A 19,640-nucleotide genomic window follows, 5' to 3' on the forward strand; every position below is an offset into this window, starting at 1 on the left:
TGATGCTCAATGGCTGCTGTTTTGCAGAAACATACAGTACTCTGCTGATTTGGGGGCGAAATAGGTTTATGTCTTTGATGCCTTTTATGTCGTGAATAAGTCATATCTTGGAATGTAAAAGTATGAGCCTTACAGGGCTACTGAAACACTGTTTTAACTAGTAATCGTAGAATGGCCTCGCTATTCTCACGAATCTCATGCGACAAAAATTACATTTCATTTCATTAGCCACAAAAGAGCTCGATTATCTTTATTCGCGTTGAACGTGCACATGTCTATCAATCTCAGCATTGCTATTTGTTGGGCGTGTTGGTAAACTGACTTGGAAAGTATATTTAGCGCCAGCGAACAAGGACAGAAGGGAGACGACACCACAATGCGCTAACTTCAACAACTTGATTTTCTGGAAACACCCACCTATTTATCCCATGCACAGTGTCGCCACCTCATCCAAATCTTAACCACCCAAAAAAGCCGTCTCCTTATCTAACAAGTCGACCGAAGGAGCACTAACACACATATCACTATTCGGACAGGGTCGCGTAGAAGCTGTTGTTTATGAGCTCCCACTGTCCTGTAGGAAAAAATACATCGGACAGTGGGGAAGGTGTCTTAATGGCCGGTTACGAGAGCATAGCCTAAACGGGAAAAATAAGCAATATGGTCATCTGTCAACTCATTATCAGAAATGCGGCTGTGCACCGGTGTATGGATCCTGCCGGGTTCTTGCGAGGCACAAAGATAAAGATGTGCGAGAGATTATTGAAGCTCAGGCTATCTGTTGGAACAGTGATACGTGTGTTAGTGCCCCTTCGGTCGACTCGTTAGATACGGAGACGGCTTTTTTAGATCGCTAAGGTTTGGATGAGGTGGCGTCACTGTGCATGGGTTAAATAGGTGGCTGTTTCCTGAAAATCAAGTTGAAGTTAGCGCATTGTGGTGTTGTCTCCCTTCTGTCCTTCTTCTCTGGCGCTAAATATGCTTTCCAAGTCTATCAATCTGTGTGGCAAAAAAGTGCTTGCGTGTGGTTCCGTTTTTTTTTTTTTCCATGTTTACCAAGGTTTTATACGCTTTGTATGACGTTTCGAAGGTGTGTATATAGCGATGAAAACTGGAAATAAATCTATTATTGAAAGTTAGCACTGTGTGTGTCAGATGTGCCCTTCTGTTGTCCTTGTCGTTCAGCTTGCGCTACAACAAAATAAGATATGCAAAAGAAATTGCTTTCTCATTCAAATTTGCTTTTTTTATTGTCCGATAATTCGGAAAAATCGATCGGCAACTATACTTACTTGTGTAAAAGGTCGAATTTCAGTACAACGAAATTTCGATAGAACGAAGGAAATTACCCTTTTTATTGACTTCATTTTGATGAGGTTTAACTGTATATGTTTCATTTATTTAACAGAAAACTGGCAGTTATGTATTAGTGAGAATGTTCTTGTGATCACAAAATCATTCAGTAATTGTTGGGGAGTCCAGCTGCTTGCAGTGACACTGCATGACAACATTGTGGAAGCGAGAGGAAGCGATTTTTTCGCTGTTGTCGGCACGAAATTGTAAATTTGCAGCTACATGCAGTGCAATAATATTTGGCTCGCAACTTTACAGGAGCCTCTTCTACAGATCAGCAACGTTTTTTTCACTCTGTTCAAAAAGTGTTTCAGGGCCCCTTCAGGTTTACTTAGCCAAGTATGTAATATCTTTCGTTTATAGGTAATGCATTGCTTTTTAGATGTGAACAGTAAGGGAAGTCTCAACTTGCCTGCTATCTATGAAATGAAGTATAGTAATTTGTGGGTAAGACTCTTGCTGTTGCAAAGCTCATGTAAGCTAAGCAGCCATTTCAGGTAACGTGTAATATATTTGTCTGCTCTCGAAGGTGCACTTTTTGTAATTTCCCTATGTGTTGTGAAGCTGGTGTTTAAAATTTTACAAATTTTCAGCAGATAAGTACAAAAAATGCTAAAGCCCTATTTGGAAATCAATCACTCGCTTAAACTTTTCATTCAGAAAATGTTTCACACAGTAAGGACCAAGTGATCATATGAATGTACTGCTCTTAAAAGGCCAATCAGGGTAGTAGCCATAGCGAATGGTATGTGCACAAAGGAGCCCAAATGTTAAGCCCATAACATTTTCAGCTTGCCTCTACACACACTTGCAGGCCTCGTCGTTACGAGCTGGGCGAGCTGATCGACTACATGTTCAGAGTTATGCGAAGAGAAAAAGAAGCTGGATACATTCGATACGACATGCGCTTTGACCCATTTTTCTTGTAAGTATTAGTATTCTTGCCCAGCATAGCATGAGTGAATTCTTAAGTTAGTACTTACCATGAGTCAGTGTTTATCTTGTGCAGCTAGGCTGTGGTCTGGTAAAGCACTTGTTATGACCTGCCTTCTTATTCGTGTTCTCCTAGGTTGCGTGTGCAGTTTCTTCAAATGGCTGGCTTGAAGTCTCCACGCCTGTCATGGGAAAGGTTGGAAAGGGTATGCTTTGTCTGTTTGTTTCATGCCTGAAGACATGCATGCTCAGTAGCTGTATAAGAACATTGCTGTGTATAAAGCATGAAATTTCTTAAAGGTTGAGTCTTCATGGTGGAAGCAGGCCTTCACTTGTTTCGTCACACTTCGATAGGTTAGTTCTTGAGCACGAAAATCTGTATGTCTTGTTCAATTTTATGCAGCTGTAGTAGTTACGAATGATTCCTCTATGCTGGAAGTTTCTACATTAACTTCTAAGACACCTTTAATATCACTGTTGACTCCTTCATTTGCTCATATTTTTGTGTGCAATATCATATGCACACACTTCTGTCTGACAAATACGTTTGTGGTACATAATCCAGGAGTTGTGTGCAAAAGGCATTGTGCATTGTCTGTGTTAACTGTGCCAGATAGCTGAACGCAGTGCATATTTCTGGGCTACTAATTGGTTCCTATGAAGGGTGCAAAATCAGGTATTTTGTACATGCCTTGGAGCAAGATGCCGACACTTGAGCTCTCACTCAAAAGCACTCAAAAACTATTGGCCGACAGAGGTCACAACTAATCAGTACTCGCGGACAACTTTCTTGGCTATGAAGCGAAGGCTACGAAAACTAAGCGCGCCTCTTTCACCGCTGCTGGAATTAGTCCCACAGTTTTGCTCACGTTTTCTTACGTGGAAAATAGGGAACAATACTTGCTTTCTTACAGCACCTAATTTGAAACAATCTGTAACATTCACCAGTCAGATATTGGTATTTTATTGTACTTTTAGTTTGCTCTTTCGAGTTTTCACACACCCGAAACCGTAGCACGTTCTACACATTCATCAAATGCAAAATGACGCCCGTGTCTTCTTGTAAGTGTTCGTTGCTTGCTGTCCGGCCAATAAACTCCCCTGAGAGGCTGTTTACTAACTTTAGCAACTAAAGACTGTTGAACCACACAAAAAAAGTTTTTCCAGTGTCTGTGCGGAAACCAAGCTAGCCCATCTGGAAATCACAACCATGGGCACGTACAAACGAGTGAGCGAGCTGATGCTGCGCCGGCTGTACCGACGGCAGCATCGGTGGCGCGTCGCCATATGGCTGCTTCGGAGCTCCGACGCTGGCTGCGATGCTTGCTGTTCAGAACTAGGTACATGTCGTATGTGAATAAGCATTGATTCACGCCGGATTATTGTATCTGCCTTGACTTGAGAAGTTGTGCGAGGTTGGCAAAACCGAAACAGGTGCCGAGCACGCCTGGACTACATTGTGCATTGCATACGAATGCAGTCATGTGCAGAAACTCTGCCCCCATAGCTTTCGTTTCATAGCAAAAAAAAGTCATCCGTGAGTATGGGGCTCCTGCTTTGCCCAGGGGGTGCTGCAAAAATGGTGCTAAAAAGCGCCCTCTGTCCTGAACTGGGTAGTACCAAGCACGGTTGTCTGCTCCAGAAAGCATGTTTACAATACGGACCTGCCACTTTCAGTTGTGTTGTACCATGGCTTGCCACGAATATTGGGCGCCGAAGATTTTTTCAGGGGTGGCATGCTGCGTAAAGGCAACAAATTATGCAACGCCGAATACGTGTACGCCATTAAAAAAATAAGCGGCGAAGTTTTAGCGTGGTGTCAATTGCAAGTGAAGCAAGTTGCGTAAGAAGTTGAACTTCAGGTAAGATTTGCACGCTGCTAGATTCAGGCGCACAAATGCGAGGAAATGCTTGCTATAAATGAATTCACAGCAGCAATAAGCAGACATCATGTGTACGGAACTGCTAGAGTGCATGACGGTATGTACCGCTATGGCAGCGATCTTTCAGCATGCCGCGATGTACGAACTGCTCGAGCGCTCAACGTGCTGGCTTGAGGTCAAGGATGAGCACATTTAACTCTCTAACCTGTGCTACTCATAGTGGGGTAGTGAACTGTCACCGAATCAGCCGGAATATTTGTGGTCATTTGCACACACCTGGTCACTTCACCACTTCGCACCGGTCGAATTGTTAATTGTCGCTTTGGCTGGGTCTTGAATCGTGAGTCACCAGCCATGCCTGCTGCTATGTCGGTCTGCCATTTAATAGTGATTATCTTAAGTGAGATGTTGGACTTGACCTGTAAATTATATACTGCATCTCTCAATTTTGCTACTTGCTCTGTTGTGCATTCCCTAGACATGGTCTGTAAATTATGCTATGCATCTCTCTTTTCACTGCTTGTTGTGTTGCGCATTCCCTTCACAGCAGCACAGGAACTCAGCTTCAGGTCCCTTTTCTGCCACCTAAACGTTTGGAAAAACCAGAAAAAAAATTCCATTGAAGTTCTAAAATGTGATGCCTAACCGCAGCAGACGAAAAACAGGAATCACTGAGAAGTGTAGCACCGAAAGTTGTACAGAGCACAACGGCAGCAGCAGCCGATGATCCCATCCTCATGGTAATAAAAAATGGCCCACTTACCTTTGAAAAGTTTAATTTTTCTATATTTCGACGTGACAGATCCCACAAAAGGGGGGGGGGGGGCGTACTGATATGTGCACAGAAAAGTCTTCAGTGCGCTGAAATAACAGTAACAATGCCCTTAGAAATTGTCTTTGTGGTAAGCAACACTTCCCGCCCAGCCGTTGTTATCGGTACATGCTATCGTCCACCCGACGCAAACCGCTCTTTCGTAGCTGACTTCCATGAGGTGCTTCACTCAGTAATAGTGCTTTATCCCCAATCACCTATCATACTGTTTGGCGATTTCAACTTCCCTGCAATCAATTGGTGCAGTGTAGCTGAAACAACATCAAGAAACAATGTCAAAAGTGATTTTCTTAATACATGTCAGTAACCTTAACACAATACACTGCAAACTCATTACCATGGACATGGTGCCCTTTGGCCATACTTGGCCCTTGTGCCATTAAAAATCAAACATTCATTCAATCATACGTCATGCAAGGGCGATAGTATCACCGAAGTGGTCATTGCAGAATATGTCACCAGCATGACATAGTATTCTTGACAGAAAAGTAGTGAGCGTAATGTTTTCAAGAAAGGAAACGCAAGAAAGGCAGATGACAATTATTGTTGTGGGACAAGCTCCAAAGGGTGCAAACTGTTGTAAGAGTGTAGCATGTGCTCCAACACAAATGCACGGTTGCTTGGACAAGAAAGGATGTGACCGGCAACGTTGGAATCTGTCTACAAGGGGAGAAATCGGTGCTGGTATCATTGGTGGTAACATGAGGGAGCCTTATCTATAGATGCGTACCTGTCCAGTGCTGATGCACATGAAAGTGGATGCAAATATATATTTCTGGCGGTATTTTTCAAATACTTTTTATGTGGGTTATGTGCAGCTAGCGGCCTTCAGTTTTTGTAATTTTGTTTGCATTGAAACTTAGCTTATCTCGAAATTTTTTCCGGTCTTTACAGCTTCGAGTTGATGAGGTTTTACTGTATATATTGTTACGTAAGAAGGCGCAGATGAAAAGCTGTATACAAGTATATTTACAACGTAATACGCTGCACTTGGCCAAGAGGCAACAGCCCGCGCTAGTCTCTAATCGTCGTCGTCGTTTTCTTACTGCTCGCCTCTTCGTTATTGGTAATACTATTCCGTAGCACTACCCCCGGTGGCAAAAGTGCCGTCCCGGAGCGACTAAAGGCCGGACTCGGAAGCAGTGTAGTAGGCCTTGAGCCTACTGACGTGCACGACATCACTAGATGCCAGAGTAGATGACGAGGTTGAGCTCACAGGAGCAATTTCGTACTTCACAGGCGTCACCTGGCGCAACACGCGATAGGGCCCTGTGTATCGCGAAAGGAGCTTTTCTGAAAGTCCGACGTGACGAGAGGGCGACCACAAGAGCACGAGCGCACCAGGCGAAAACTGTACGTCACGGTGGCGGGCGTTGTAGTGACGCTGCTGAGTGGTTTGCGAGTCCGTCAGTCAAGCACGGGCAAGCTGGCGTGCATGGTCGGCGAGGGCGATGGCGTCGCGCGCATACTCGCTTGTTGAGATGGAAGCAGGAGGAAGTGCCGTGTCAAGGGGCAATGTCGGTTCGCGACTGTAGAGTAGATAAAAGGGAGAAAATCCGGCGGTGTCGTGCCGGGAAGAATTATAAGCAAATGTGACGTAAGGAAGGGCAATGTCCCAGTCGTGGTGGTCCTTGGAAACGTACTTGGACAGCATATCGGTAAGTGTACGGTTTAACCGTTCTGTGAGGCCATTGGTTTGAGGATGGTATGAGGTAGTCAGCTTGTGTTGAGTGGAGCAGGAACGTACAATGTCGGCGATAACTTTCGAGAGGAAGTTACGACCACGGTCAGTGAGCAGCTGTCGCGGGGCGCCATGAAGTGAGATAATTTCACGCAAGAGAAAGTCCGCGACGTCAGTGGCGGAACTGGTAGGGAGAGCCCGCGTGATAGCGTACCGAGTGGCATAATCAGTTGCGACGGCTACCCATTTGTTCCCAGAGGATGACGTGGGAAAGGGACCGAGGAGGTCTAATCCAACACGAAAGAACGGTTCCACAGGGACAGTGATCGGCTGGAGATGACCGGCAGGTAGCACCTGAGGTGTTTTCCGACGCTGGCAGGTATCACAGGCAGCAACATAGCGTTGGACGGAGCGAGCGAGACCAGGCTAATAGAAGCGGCGGCGGACGCAGTCGTACGTGCGGGTTACACCAAGATGTCCTGCAGTAGGTGCGTCATGCATCTGAAAGAGCACAGTCTGTCGTAGTTGTTTTGGCACGACAAGAAGAAGATCAGATCCGTCAGGGAGGAAGTTCCTTCGGTACAGAATGCTGCCGTGGAGGACATATCGGCGAATGGACGCGTCGGTAGGTGTAGAGCGCAGACGCTCGATGAGTGCTCGCAGCGGTAGGTCTCGGTACTGCTCCTCGGCGATGTTAGCGAAGGCAGACACAGAGAAAATGCCGTTGGCGGTACTACTGTCGGCGTCGTCAGGCTCGTCTACTGGGTAACGAGACAGGCAGTCAGCGTCCTTGTGTAGTCGGCCAGATTTGTAGGTGACAGTATATGAATATTCTTGGAGGCGTAAGGCCCAGCGACCAAGTCTTCCTGTAGGATCTTTCAGTGAGCATAACCAGCAAAGTACGTGACGGTCTATGATAACGAAAAAGGGCCGGCCATATAAGTATGGGCGGAACTTCGCAACCGCCCAAACAAGGGCCAGACACTCACGCTCAGTGATGGAATAGTTGCGCTCCGCGTGTGAGAGGAGCCTGTTGGCGTAAGCGATAACACGGTCTTGGCCGTGCTGGCGTTGTGCCAGTACTGCGCCAATTCCGTGACCGCTGGCATCAGTACGGACTTCGGTAGGTGCAGAAGGATCGAAATGGGCCAGAACGAGAGGCGTTGTGAGAACGGCGATTTGATGTGAGAATGCAGAGGCCTCGTTATCGCCCCACTGGAAAGGGGCGTCTTTTTTCAAAAGCTCGGTTAGTGGTCGTGCTATGGCCGCGAAATTTTTCACGAAACGGCGGAAGTAGGAACAAAGGCCGATGAAGCTGCGCACATCCTTGACACACTTCAGAACAGGGAAGTGCGTAACAGCATGGATCTTGCCTGGGTTCGGTTGCACTCCGTTCGCGTCAACGAGATGCCCAAGGACGGTAATCTGGCGATGGCCGAATTGGCACTTCGATGCGTTCAGTTGCAGACCGGCGCGACGACAAACGTCCAGGACTGCCGAGAGGCGCTCGAGGTGTGTAGCGAACGTTGGGGAAAATACTATAACGTCGTCCAAGTAGCACAGGCATGTGGATCATTTGAAACCATGAAGAAGGGAGTCCATCATGCGTTCAAAAGTGGCAGGAGTGTTACATAGACCGAACGGCATCACTTTGAATTGATAAAGACCGTCCGGAGTTACAAAAGCAGTCTTCTCGCGGTCGAGATCGTCCACGGCAATCTGCCAGTAGCCGGAGCGGAGGTCAATAGAGGAGAAGTAGGGAGCACCATGGGAGGCAGTCAAGGGCGTCATCGATCCGAGGTAGGGGATACACGTCCTTTTTGGTAACCCTGTTAAGGTGCCGATAGTCCACGCAAAAGCGCCATGAGCCATCCTTCTTTTTTACCGGTACAACAGGTGACGCCCATGGACTACATGATGGTTCTATGATGTTCTTGGCAAGCATTTTGCGAACTTCTGCCTGAATAACTTGACGCTCAGCCGGTAACACTTGATACGGGCGGCGATGAATAGGAGGGGCATCGCCGATATTAATGCGATGTTTACCAGCTGTAGTTTGGGCCAAAGGATGATCGTTAAAGTCAAAAATATTGTTGTAGGAAAACAGAACGCGGTAGAGCTCACAAGCGTGCTCGGACGGCATGTCGGGCGCAATCATTTTCTGTAAGTCGGCGATGGTACAAGTTGTCGACTGCAATGGTAGAGGAGGATCGACTATTCCGTAGCAATATGCCTGTGAGTGATTTCGCTTGTTAATAAAATAAAGCTTTTGTGTCCAAAAGAAGGCCGTGGACTGTGTTATTCGTTTGTGAAAGTTGGCAGAAAAATACTGAACTTTGGGCTATCAGAAAAAAAAAAAATCTTGATTTCTCACCAGTTTTCTTCTGTAAACATAACACTCAATTTTAACGTCTCCAATATTGAAAAATATGAAACTAGGAACTGAAGGACCCCATTTACTATAAAACCCTGCTTTAGTGTGACAGCTAGTATTCTTGATAATTTTTGGTGGGGCGCCATGGAGCGTGACATGGAGCCATGGAGCTCAAGACAAGCCCCATCTCAGTGGCATCATCTGCTATTTCAGTGCTGCCTGCAGCTTTGTCATGATCACTGAGACTATCAAAATTCTGTTGCATGGAAAATATTTTAGTTTGCGAGGAGATTGCAAGAACACAAGAAAAAAGCCATAGATAACTGCCTAGTGCTGCAGAAACGCATGCAATCGCATTGTATGTAAAGTAGCCAGCAAAGACACCAAGGACAATACAGGGGAAATTACTTGTACTTACTAATTGAAATAAAGAAATTATAAGTTAATGGGATTGAAAGTGGATGAAAAAACAACTTGCCGCAGATAGGGAGCGATTCCACGTCTTCGCACTATGCATGCGATGTCTGGTAGAGCACCGCACGCATAGTGCGAAGACGTGGAATCATTCCCCATCTGTGGCAAGTTGTTTTTTCATCCACTTTCAATCCCATTAACTTATAATTTCTTTATTTCAATTAGTAAGTATTGTCCTTGGTGTCTTTGCCGGCTTCTTATGATATGATTAATGAAAATCGGGCCCCTCGGTTAACCCCTTTCTTCTCGTTCATTATAGGTAAAGGTCATTCTGAAAGTCTGTTGGTATGCCAGTTTAAAAGTTGTTTAATTAAGCATATTTATGCTTCAAACACACCTTGAAAAGGCACACAGATGGTCAGATCATCCATGGAAGCTCTGCAAAATATTGTGTAGAAAAAAAAAAACTAACTTATTTTTACAGAACTTCAATCCACCGGTTCTCAACAGGCTTAGAGAAGTGTTGTAATCTTGCTGCCGCCGTAGTACCACTGTTTGTTCGTCTTTCTTGGTGTGCCATGCCTGAAACAAAGCATGACAAAGGAGCAAACAAGATTGGTCGCCATATGCTGCTCTTCATAGCAAAATGCATTTTATTTGCAGGTGGTGTTCGTCTGTCTTATAGTATGCCAATTATTTATTTATTATTATTTTAATATATTTACAGTGTGCTTGTAAACAAGCAATAGAAATGGCAATGCATTACGATAATTGTGCCATTTACATAGACTGCTCCAAAGGCATCATGTACCTGCAAGGTGACTAAGGGGTGGATTGTCAGCAGCCTCATTGTCTACTATGATTGCTGCAGAACATTACGAGAACAGTGGCTGCTCAAATCTATTTTTTGTGCTAAAAACCTGTATTTTTGCTTTCCATTTGCTTTTGTATTTCATGCAGCTTCACAATTTGTATTTACTTAGGAGCATGGAGGAAGGAAATAAACGAAGAAGGAGCCTCACGTGACATTCTTGAAGCCATCATATAAAATGTAAAGGAGAAGTAGGCCCTCATCATGTGATAGGCAAGAAGTAGTTTCTAGTCGCCTACCATTAGATGTGAAGAGTTTTGGCATCATCTATCGCACCAGCAAACATTTGGAACATGTAGCCTCTGAGATGTGGCAGCGCACCTTGCTTGCCACAGGCACTGTAGAATCTTGGAGGCCCTGACCAGCTATTAGAGGTGCTCTTGTTAAGCCTAATGGGCCAAGAAACCAAGCACAGATCTAGAACTCGTAACTTATACTTTGCTGTTGAAACATTGTGACTCTGTTGGGAACGATAGGGCAAAACAGTGCTGGACAATGGCATAATAGATCTGAAGTAGGTGGCTGTTGCCCCGTAAAAGTTACCATGATCCAAGCAATATTTTGAATGCTCCGGCAACCTTTTGGGCCTATTCGTTCCCAAGAGCCACCGCGCAGAAGGGCCCCAGACGAGAGGTACAGCGTTGGAGGAGGTTGGCTTGCCGAGGCTAGCTGAGTGACGTCGTACTCCCTCCTAGTTTTTTTTTTTTTTTTCCTTCCTCCATGCCTGGGAGCCTTGAATTCTCCGAGTAGCAAAATGCATGGTCTTCGAAATGGTTGTGACGAACGAGTGAAAAAGGTGTGCTAGGTGCCCCCATGCCTAGTTTTACCAGCAGTATCTTGAGGAGCTTCAAAGCAAAGTTTCATGTGCAAACCTTCCTGTATTTTCCTGATCATGGACGGGTGCTGCCGTCTTGCTGAATAGCTCACAATAAAAAAGAATTGCCTTACATGCTGAGTGGCCCTGGGTGCTCTTACTATAATAGCACATCTATCGTGCCAACCAACTCCTTGAGACATAGCATGGGTGTGCACATGCACGCATGGCAGTTCTGTGTTCTCCAATACGCAAGTTTAAAATGAGCAAACTTATAGTGTTTCATTAACCACTTCGCAAAGGTATAACTTCACATAGATTCCAAGATGCACGATGGATCTGCATAATTTTTTTATATTTTTGAAGCTTGTTAAATCCCTCTCCTAAAAATGAAGCACAGAGCAGTATAGTTGGCCATGGCATTAGTGTGTAAGTGCCCCTTTCACTGAATATCACAGTTTCAGCAAATTGTTGACACCTCTCGCTGTCTGAGTAGGCGTCACGCTAGGTATACTGTGCTGCCGTGTGTAGCAGATCGTATAATCACATGCAGTGCTCTCAAGGCTGTTGGCTTTCTAGGCTGTTGTGGCGCAAATAATGAGCAGTCCTGTGCTTTCTTCCTCTCCTAGGAGCACACGTCGGACATTGTGTTTTACGAGTACCCAACTCTGGATGACCTCAAGGTATCGCTCACCTACGTCGAGGACAGATTCCCATTCGAGCTCAAGTACTACCGTGAAGCTGCATACTACGACCCTGATATTGCCCAGTTTGAGAAAGTCAGGCCTCCACCCGTTATTCTTGATTGAAATCTATGTGGCTGGCTGTCAGCTCAGCTGTAGAAATTACATGCAAATAAAGAGGGCTTTTGCTGATGCGGCATCAGCAGTTCCTTAACCAAAAGACAGTGCCGTTGTATGTTGACATATTGGGTGATCTGTTTTAATGGAAGCAGTTTATAAGAAATAGGATTTAACTGATGCGATGCTATGTTCGCTGTGTAGTCATTCTTTCAGCACAGCGTACACTAGATGGTCGAGCAGCCGTCAAAGTCTGATCACTATCTAAGTAAAATGGACTAAGTTTTTGAAGCCATTATTGTAGTGGTAGTATTGGAGGTAGACACCGCAGGAAGCAAGAGCAATTCACACGATTTTAAGAACGACATCCTCTGTTAAGGGAAAACACGGGGAAGGCAGGAGATGGAAATTCAAGATGATGAGCAAGACGTGACCAAGGTAAATACGGGAGCCAACGTTTCAACAAGTGGACTTGTCAGTGCTTAGGCCTTGATTTATACATAAAGCTAATCTCAAAGGAAATTCTAGGGTTAATGTGACATTGCCGCAAGCACAAAAATTTGTCCCCGACTCGGCACCAAATTCTTAGAGAACTTGCGGAAAGAAATGATATTGTAATAAAACCAGCAGACAAAAACAGCAGTATCGTAAACAGAAAAGTACAAAAATTAGGCCTCAAAACAAGTGAGCAACCACACCCATTACAGAAAACTCGACTCTAACCCAACTTCAGACTACAGTAATCTTGTGCAAAGCACAATAGTGAAGCTCCTGTCCAGGGAACTAATCACGCAATCTGAATATCGCTTCATGATGCCCAAAAACAAAGAAGCAGGCCTTCTTTATCTTCTTCCTAAAATAGATAAGGTTCCCATAGAAGAAATATTTACAGCAGAAATCCCAGGTCGGGCTATAATGTCTAATAGCAACATACCTACCGTGTCACTATCTAAATTCTTAGATCACCACCTGTTAAAAAACCCCACCACCCTCCCATCTTTTGTTCAAGACACACCCCACTTCCTTCGAATTATCGACAGTATCAATGTCAACCAAATCCTCTCTGACCATGCTATTCTAGTCACTTGACATGTTTCTGTCCTTTAAACTAATACACCCGTGAGTGAAGAAATTGAAGTCCTTCGCAGTCAATCCCCAAGCGCACGCTCCTGAAGTTTACTTGTCACTCCTTAAGTTTGTTCTCATGCTCAACTATTTCGAATTCTATTCTATTCACCACCTGCAAACTTTTGGCACTAGCATGAGAACACCATTCGCTCCCATGTATGCAAACATTTTCATGGGACTGCTTGAAGCAAACCTGATAAAATCATACCCTTTAAAACCCTACACCTATCTGCATTACATTGCCGACATATTTATAATATTGGAACATGGCTCAAGCGCATTAACTGACCTAATTAGCCTTTCAACCTCTTTCACTCGAGTGTTAAATTTACTGCTCGACACTCTCCCAGTCAAATCAAATTCCTCAAGACGACAGTCTACATAGAAAATGGAAAACTGAGAACGACACTTTAACGGAAGCCTATGGATAGATAGCAATCTTTAGACTACCACACTCATCACCAGCAACACTGCAAGCAAGGAATTTTTGTTGTACAAGCGAAACGAATAAGAAAAATCTGCAGCGGAGACAAGGATTATATCCACCACCTAAATGACCTTAAAGCAACGCTAGCAGAAAGAAACTATCCACATGTTCCGATCGACAGAGCTTATGGCGTCACATCAAGATTGTAGAGGCAGTCCACCAGCCTTTATAACAAAATATTCTAGTGCCCTCCCAAACATAAGCAACATCCTACAAAAATACCATCCAATATTGTGAAGTAATGAGCATCTGAGAAAAGCATTCCTGGTGGTACCAAGGGTGACCTGTCGCCTCAACAGAGGCTTTAAAGAGATGTTAGTGCATGCAAAAGTCAGCCAACATCATTCATCGTAATAAAAGCATATTGTCGCCCCAGGTGCAAAGAAACCTTCAAAGTGACATTAAAATTAAAAACACCGCAAATAGTTATACACATTAAGTGAAAACTAGCTTTACTTGCACTAGTTATTATGTGATTTGTATGCTTAAATGTTCCTTCTGTAAGAAACAATATATCGGTGCAGCGGTACAGTCAATGAATGTCAGGTTAAATAGACATCACACATACACAGCTAAAAAGCTTCCCAAAACCGTCGCCGAGCATTTCAACCAACCAGGTCATAACTTTGACGAACTTAAACTCTACATCTTACAGTCAAATTTCTGTTCTGAACGAGAAAGAAAATACAGAGAATCATACCTTATCCATAAGTTCAAGATATTGCAACCAATAGGCATAAACGTTTCAAAGGGAGCTTTAGAATCTATTGGCTATGCTAAATTTCAAGCTATAGGCAACAGCACTTAGTTATTTTTCATTGGGTTGCTTAGTGTTTTGTTTGTATTTTTCTTTCTTCCCTTTCTTTTGTTCTTTTATTTATATAATTACTCCATATTATATTTTTTACACAAGCATCATTTTCTGCCACTTCTTTTATTCTCTCTTGCAGAGAGACAATAGCTCACTGACCTCCAGCGGAGCAGATAATCCCCCCTCCCCCCCTGCATCGTCCAGCCCCTTCCACAAAATAAAGGAACCTAAAGTGACAAGTCAACCAGCTGACACATGGTGCTACTTCACATTTCTCCAACAATGTTGAATAGCACACCTTTCTTTCAATTCTACGCCCTCGCCGCTAATACACCCTTGGTCGTTGCCTCGCCCACCCGACTTACCCCCTTCTCCCCTTTAGAAAAACCGTACCTATATATACCGTGCCGAAGAAAGCATGTTTAGCCTTGAAATAGACAAGACCAGTTGTTGAAGCATTGGCTCCTGCTTTTACCTTATCATTTTGCTTATCCTCTGTTGAGGTATCTATGAACGAAAAATTCTCCTTTTCCCACTTCAATGCCGAAACTGGGCAAAGAGTGCTGGAAGAACTGCCCATGTGTTGCTTATCGCCTTGTTTGGTTTCTTTACATGAATCGGTTGACGGTTTTATCATTTTATTTCCTGAAATTTTGCCTCAGCGACCTGCTGTCACTTGCGGTACAAACATGCGACAACAGACTAGGTACCTCAGCAGGTCACCACAGCGAGCTGCTCTCTGTCACTCACAGCCTCAACAATAACATGGGCAGTGCTCTCAATGCAGGACGAGTTTAATCAACTGAACTGAAAAAAAAAACAAAGGACTAAGGGAGAAAGACAAGGACATCACTGGTTTTTTCAGTTCAGCTGTTCAAACTCGTAGTTATGAACCAACTAGCTCAGTTAAATGCTATTCTGACATTCCAGAGCTGTTCCAATAACAGAGTGAAAAAAAGGTGAATTTTTGTCAACATATATTCCAACAATGGATGGCATTTTAAAAATGCCAACCTAGCGTAGTGTAATAGCAAGCGTAGCAGCAATGGATCGGGTAATTTTGATTGATTTAAGATGGCGACAGGGAGTCTGGGGTGCAATGGACGGGGTAGCTGGAAGGCAGTGGCTTGGTCTTTCAAGGGAACTTGGCCTCAGTAGCTCAACGTAAGTGTCGTCACGGCGGTATACAGAAGCGGAGATACCCTGTGTGGCTGAGAAGCCAAAATAGGTATCCTGGCGTCTGGGACATTGGAATGTGTTGGTGAAGGTGTTCCAAATGAAAAAGGAAGAAATTTCGCTGCGGCTTAGCTCAGCTAACCCTGAATATGCAAAGTGAAAGCTTGGTTTAACTTGGCTAAGTCTTGGTTTCACTTGATTAACCTTTGATTTAGCTGTAATTATTAACTTAGGTATACAATCATCGTTAAGCCAGGTATGATGGCTGTGCCTAGGTCGGTGGCTAGACGTGACTGTGATTAGGCTTGGGTAGACATGCATTGTTCGACGGTGCGACACCTGTTGTGCCACAGGGAAAGCACAAGTGCTAGACATGCAAAGAAACGCCGTGAAGATGCCGCGTCGAAGCACAAACGGACAGGGCGCGAACGCGGTCGCTACATTGATCTCGATGGTGCAACGCCTGTTGCATTCCAGACCCTCTCCGGTGAAGGAGCTTGTAGGGCGATATGTGCAGGTTGGTCAGACGCCGCTTGGCGACGACGGCTCAAAGCCTCCCGCTCCTGCGCAACGCTCAGAGAAGATGGCCCGGTCTCGCTCTCATCCATGGCCAAACTCGCACAGACTAGGCGAGCGCCGCGAGTCACGTAGTCAGGTAGCTACCCAGCCGCGGAGAGTGCATGCGCCAAGCCAGCGGTTGCGGTGGAGCTCGGCGCAGTGAGTCACGTGATGTGCTGCCAAGGCTACGGCGCAGCTGCGGTCAAATGAAGGTCAGATTGCTGGTGACGGTGAAACTTGGCTTGACGCAGCTAGTGAAGTGTTCACTTCAAAGATAAAAGAGGACAAGAAAGGGGGGTGGAACCACAACTGGAATAATAAATAGGAGGGTGACATGAGTAAAAGCGGGAGGGGCAGGTGTATATGAGAAAAGGTAGTACAGTTGATATATTGTCACGACTAAAGGATAGCAAAGAAAGAGAAGAAAACGAATTGAGGCACACGAGCAGCAACCATGCTCCTTTTTGGAAAGAAGACGAAGTTGGCGCATTAGCTCTGGTGGTCTTTGAATACAGAGCTGGTTTTGTTTCTCGCATCCTCGTCCTGCGCCCTGTGTTTTTGATGTTGCGACACTGGTAGAGGTGCTGTTACTTCAATATCTCATGCTCGGGACTCCTCTGTGGAACGGCACTTCCAGTCCGAACCCACAACCAGTTCCGGCCGTGGATACTCCTGTCCACCGCTACAGTTGCCAACAGCGAGGTCTCAGCACCAAGATAATTTCCCTTGGAATTACCCCAGCCAAGGAGTCCTCCGTCTGAAGGAATGGCAACGGCAGGTGCTTCACAGGTGAATTTTGAGCATCCTCGGATTCCCGAGACCTTCCACGGCGATGTTTTTGAGGATGTCGAAAATTGGCTCGAACAATATGATAGCGTTGCCAAGGTGAATTGTTGGACCTCAGAACAGAAACCCTCGCACGTGTACTTCGCCCTCACAGAGAGCACTCGTGCATGGTATGGGAACCGGGAAAGCATAATGTCTTCCTGGGATGAATTTTGGCAGCAACTTTTGGATACCCCTGCTTGGTCACAAAGGCTGCTTATCAATCGACCACTTGTTCGCAAGACGGACTTGTGGCGCTCCGTCGACCGACGTCCACTTTGCTTCCATTGCGGGGAAGCCGGCCTTATTTACTGTTTTTGCCCGTATCGTGACCCGGGATAGCAGACCTTTCCAACCACCTTCCCTCATGCTCATTGGGACAACCGACGCGACACCAGCGTATCCATGCCAGCAAAGCCATTGCTCCACCGTATCGTCGATCCCACTCTCCGTCACCTGCACCGAGCAGTTCACTGCACCGTCGCAGTTATGCTGATTTAGTCCGGTGCAGGTCCCGTAGTCCTTGTCAGGGAAACTAAAAGCAGCGACCTCTGGGGGTAAGGTTGCCGCATGTCGAGATGCTCCAACACCCTCAACATCATCAGTACAACCAGACGATACGACATCGCCGACTCCACTGGAAAGTGTTGGCGCCAACCTTGCCGTTTACCTAGATGGACGCCTAGTGATAGCACTAGTAGATACTGGCGCAGACTTCTCTATAATAAGCCAAAAACTCACCGATTGCCTTAAGAAGGTCAAGACTTCATGGACGGGTCCCCACATAAGAACTGCAGGAGGCCAGTTGATGACGCCCACTGGCAAAGTTACCGCTAGAATTAATATTGGTGCGTCGGCCTTCATTGCTACTTTTGTTGTTTTGTCAGAGTGCTGCAACGACCTGATCTTGGGTGTGGATTTTCTGCATGAATACGGCGTCATATAACATTCCAGACAGGTCAGTCACATTTAGCATGGGCCCAGGTTCAGTTGTACTCTGTACAGAACAACGATGTAGACCTTTATGCACCGCGCTCATGCTCCCTTCTGTTGGTGACATGTGACATACCAAGCAACTACACGCTGTCGCCGAACAAATTCCAACGCTGCTATTCAGCCATGACATATCGATTGCAAGAGGCCTCATCAATATTAGCTGTAAAGACAAAAAAATTTTTGTAACAAACTTTAGCCTTTAGCACCGGCATCTTCCAAGAGGTCTGGCAGTCGTGTACGTCAAAGAGTTCACTCAGGTCACCGACTGTTTCACTGTAGAGCAAGGGGGTTTCCACCAGCGTGCCACCCATGCTTTGAGATCTACCCATCGATGTTGGGCCAAGCTTACTCCCTGCGCAGAAATCAAGCCTCCTGGAGCCGGTACATCAGTTTCAGGACTGCTTCTCGTCCACGTCAAGGGGTGGTCAAATCATCATCATCATCAGTCTTGTTACGCCCACTGCAGGGCAATGGCCTCTCCCATACTTCTCCAACTACCCCGTTCATGTACTAATTGTGGCCATGTTATCCCTGCAAACTTCTTAATCTCATCCGCCAACCTAGCTTTCTGCCGTTCCCTGCTACGCTTCCCTTCCCTTGGAATCCAGTCCGTAACCCTTAATGACCATCGGTTATCTTCCCTCCTCATTACATGTCCTGCCCATGCCCATTTCTTTTTCTTGATTTCAACTAAGATGTCATTAACGCGCATTTGTTCCCTCATCCAATCTGCTCTTTTCCTATCCCTTAATGTTGCACCCATCATTCTTCTTTCCATAGCTCGTTGCGTCGTCCTCAGCTTAAGTAGAACCCTTTTCGTAAGCCTCCAGGTTTCTGCCCCATATGCGAGTACTGGTAACACACAACTGTTATACACTTTCCTTTTGAGGGATAATGGCAACCTGCTGTTCATGATTTGAGAATGCCTGCCAAACGCACCCCAGCCCATTCTTATTCTTCTGGTTATTTCAGTCTCATGATCCGGATCCGTGGTCACTACCTGCCTTAAGTAGATGTATTGCCTTACCACTTCCAGTGCCTCGCTACCTATCGTAAACTGCTGTTCTCTTCCGAGACTGTTAAACATTACTTTAGTTTTCTACAGATTAATTTTCAGACCCACCCTTCTGCTTTGCCTCTCCAGGTCAGTGAACATGCATTGCAATTGGTCCCCTGAGTTGCTAAGCAAGGCAATATCATCAGCGAATCGCAAGTTGCTAAGGTATTCTCCATCAACTTTTATCCCCAATTCTTCCCACTCCAGGTCTCTGAACACCTCCTGTAAACATGCTGTGAATAGCATTGGAGAGATCGTATCTCCCTGTCTGACACCTTTCTTTATTGGGATTTTCTTTATTGGGATTTTCTTTATTTTCTTTATTGGGAAAGCGGACTACCCCTTCTCCGGTTCCTACGACCGGTTCGCTTTGAAGATGATTGACAGATGCGTGACGTATTCGAAAATTGCGATACCGCCCCGCTGCCTCTGACGACCTGTGACGTAATCAAAATTTTGGCCAATCAGGTGAGGCCAAAGAAACGGTTCCCCAACCGAACCGTTATAAGATTCGGCCCCAGATCTATGTTTTAAAACTGTCAGTAAAGCAACTATAAGCCAATCCAAGGCATCTAAGCAACCCAAAAACATAACTGCGTCAGAGAGTCGTATCATTTCAAATCTTAGTTGCTGGAACACCATTGTTA

The 19,640-nt window shown here is 45.4% G+C and overlaps 1 protein-coding gene across 2 annotated transcripts in view; it reads left to right on the forward strand.

Annotated features, from left to right (window-relative positions):
* Positions 1–12,079, forward strand: part of ND-39 (NADH:ubiquinone oxidoreductase subunit 39) — an 81,698-nt gene extending 69,619 nt beyond the window's left edge. For both annotated transcript variants that reach the window (XM_075687944.1, XM_075687945.1), the window contains exons 8-10: positions 2,168–2,278; positions 2,423–2,492; positions 11,785–12,079. In XM_075687944.1, the coding sequence (XP_075544059.1) occupies positions 2,168–2,278; positions 2,423–2,492; positions 11,785–11,964 (361 nt within the window). In that variant the 3' untranslated portion in view covers positions 11,965–12,079. The remainder of the gene's footprint in view (positions 1–2,167; positions 2,279–2,422; positions 2,493–11,784) is intronic.
* The last annotated feature ends 7,561 nt before the right edge of the window (positions 12,080–19,640 follow it).

This window comes from Dermacentor variabilis, chromosome 4, assembly GCF_050947875.1.
Source record: "Dermacentor variabilis isolate Ectoservices chromosome 4, ASM5094787v1, whole genome shotgun sequence".
NCBI classification, from domain to species: domain Eukaryota; kingdom Metazoa; phylum Arthropoda; class Arachnida; order Ixodida; family Ixodidae; genus Dermacentor; species Dermacentor variabilis.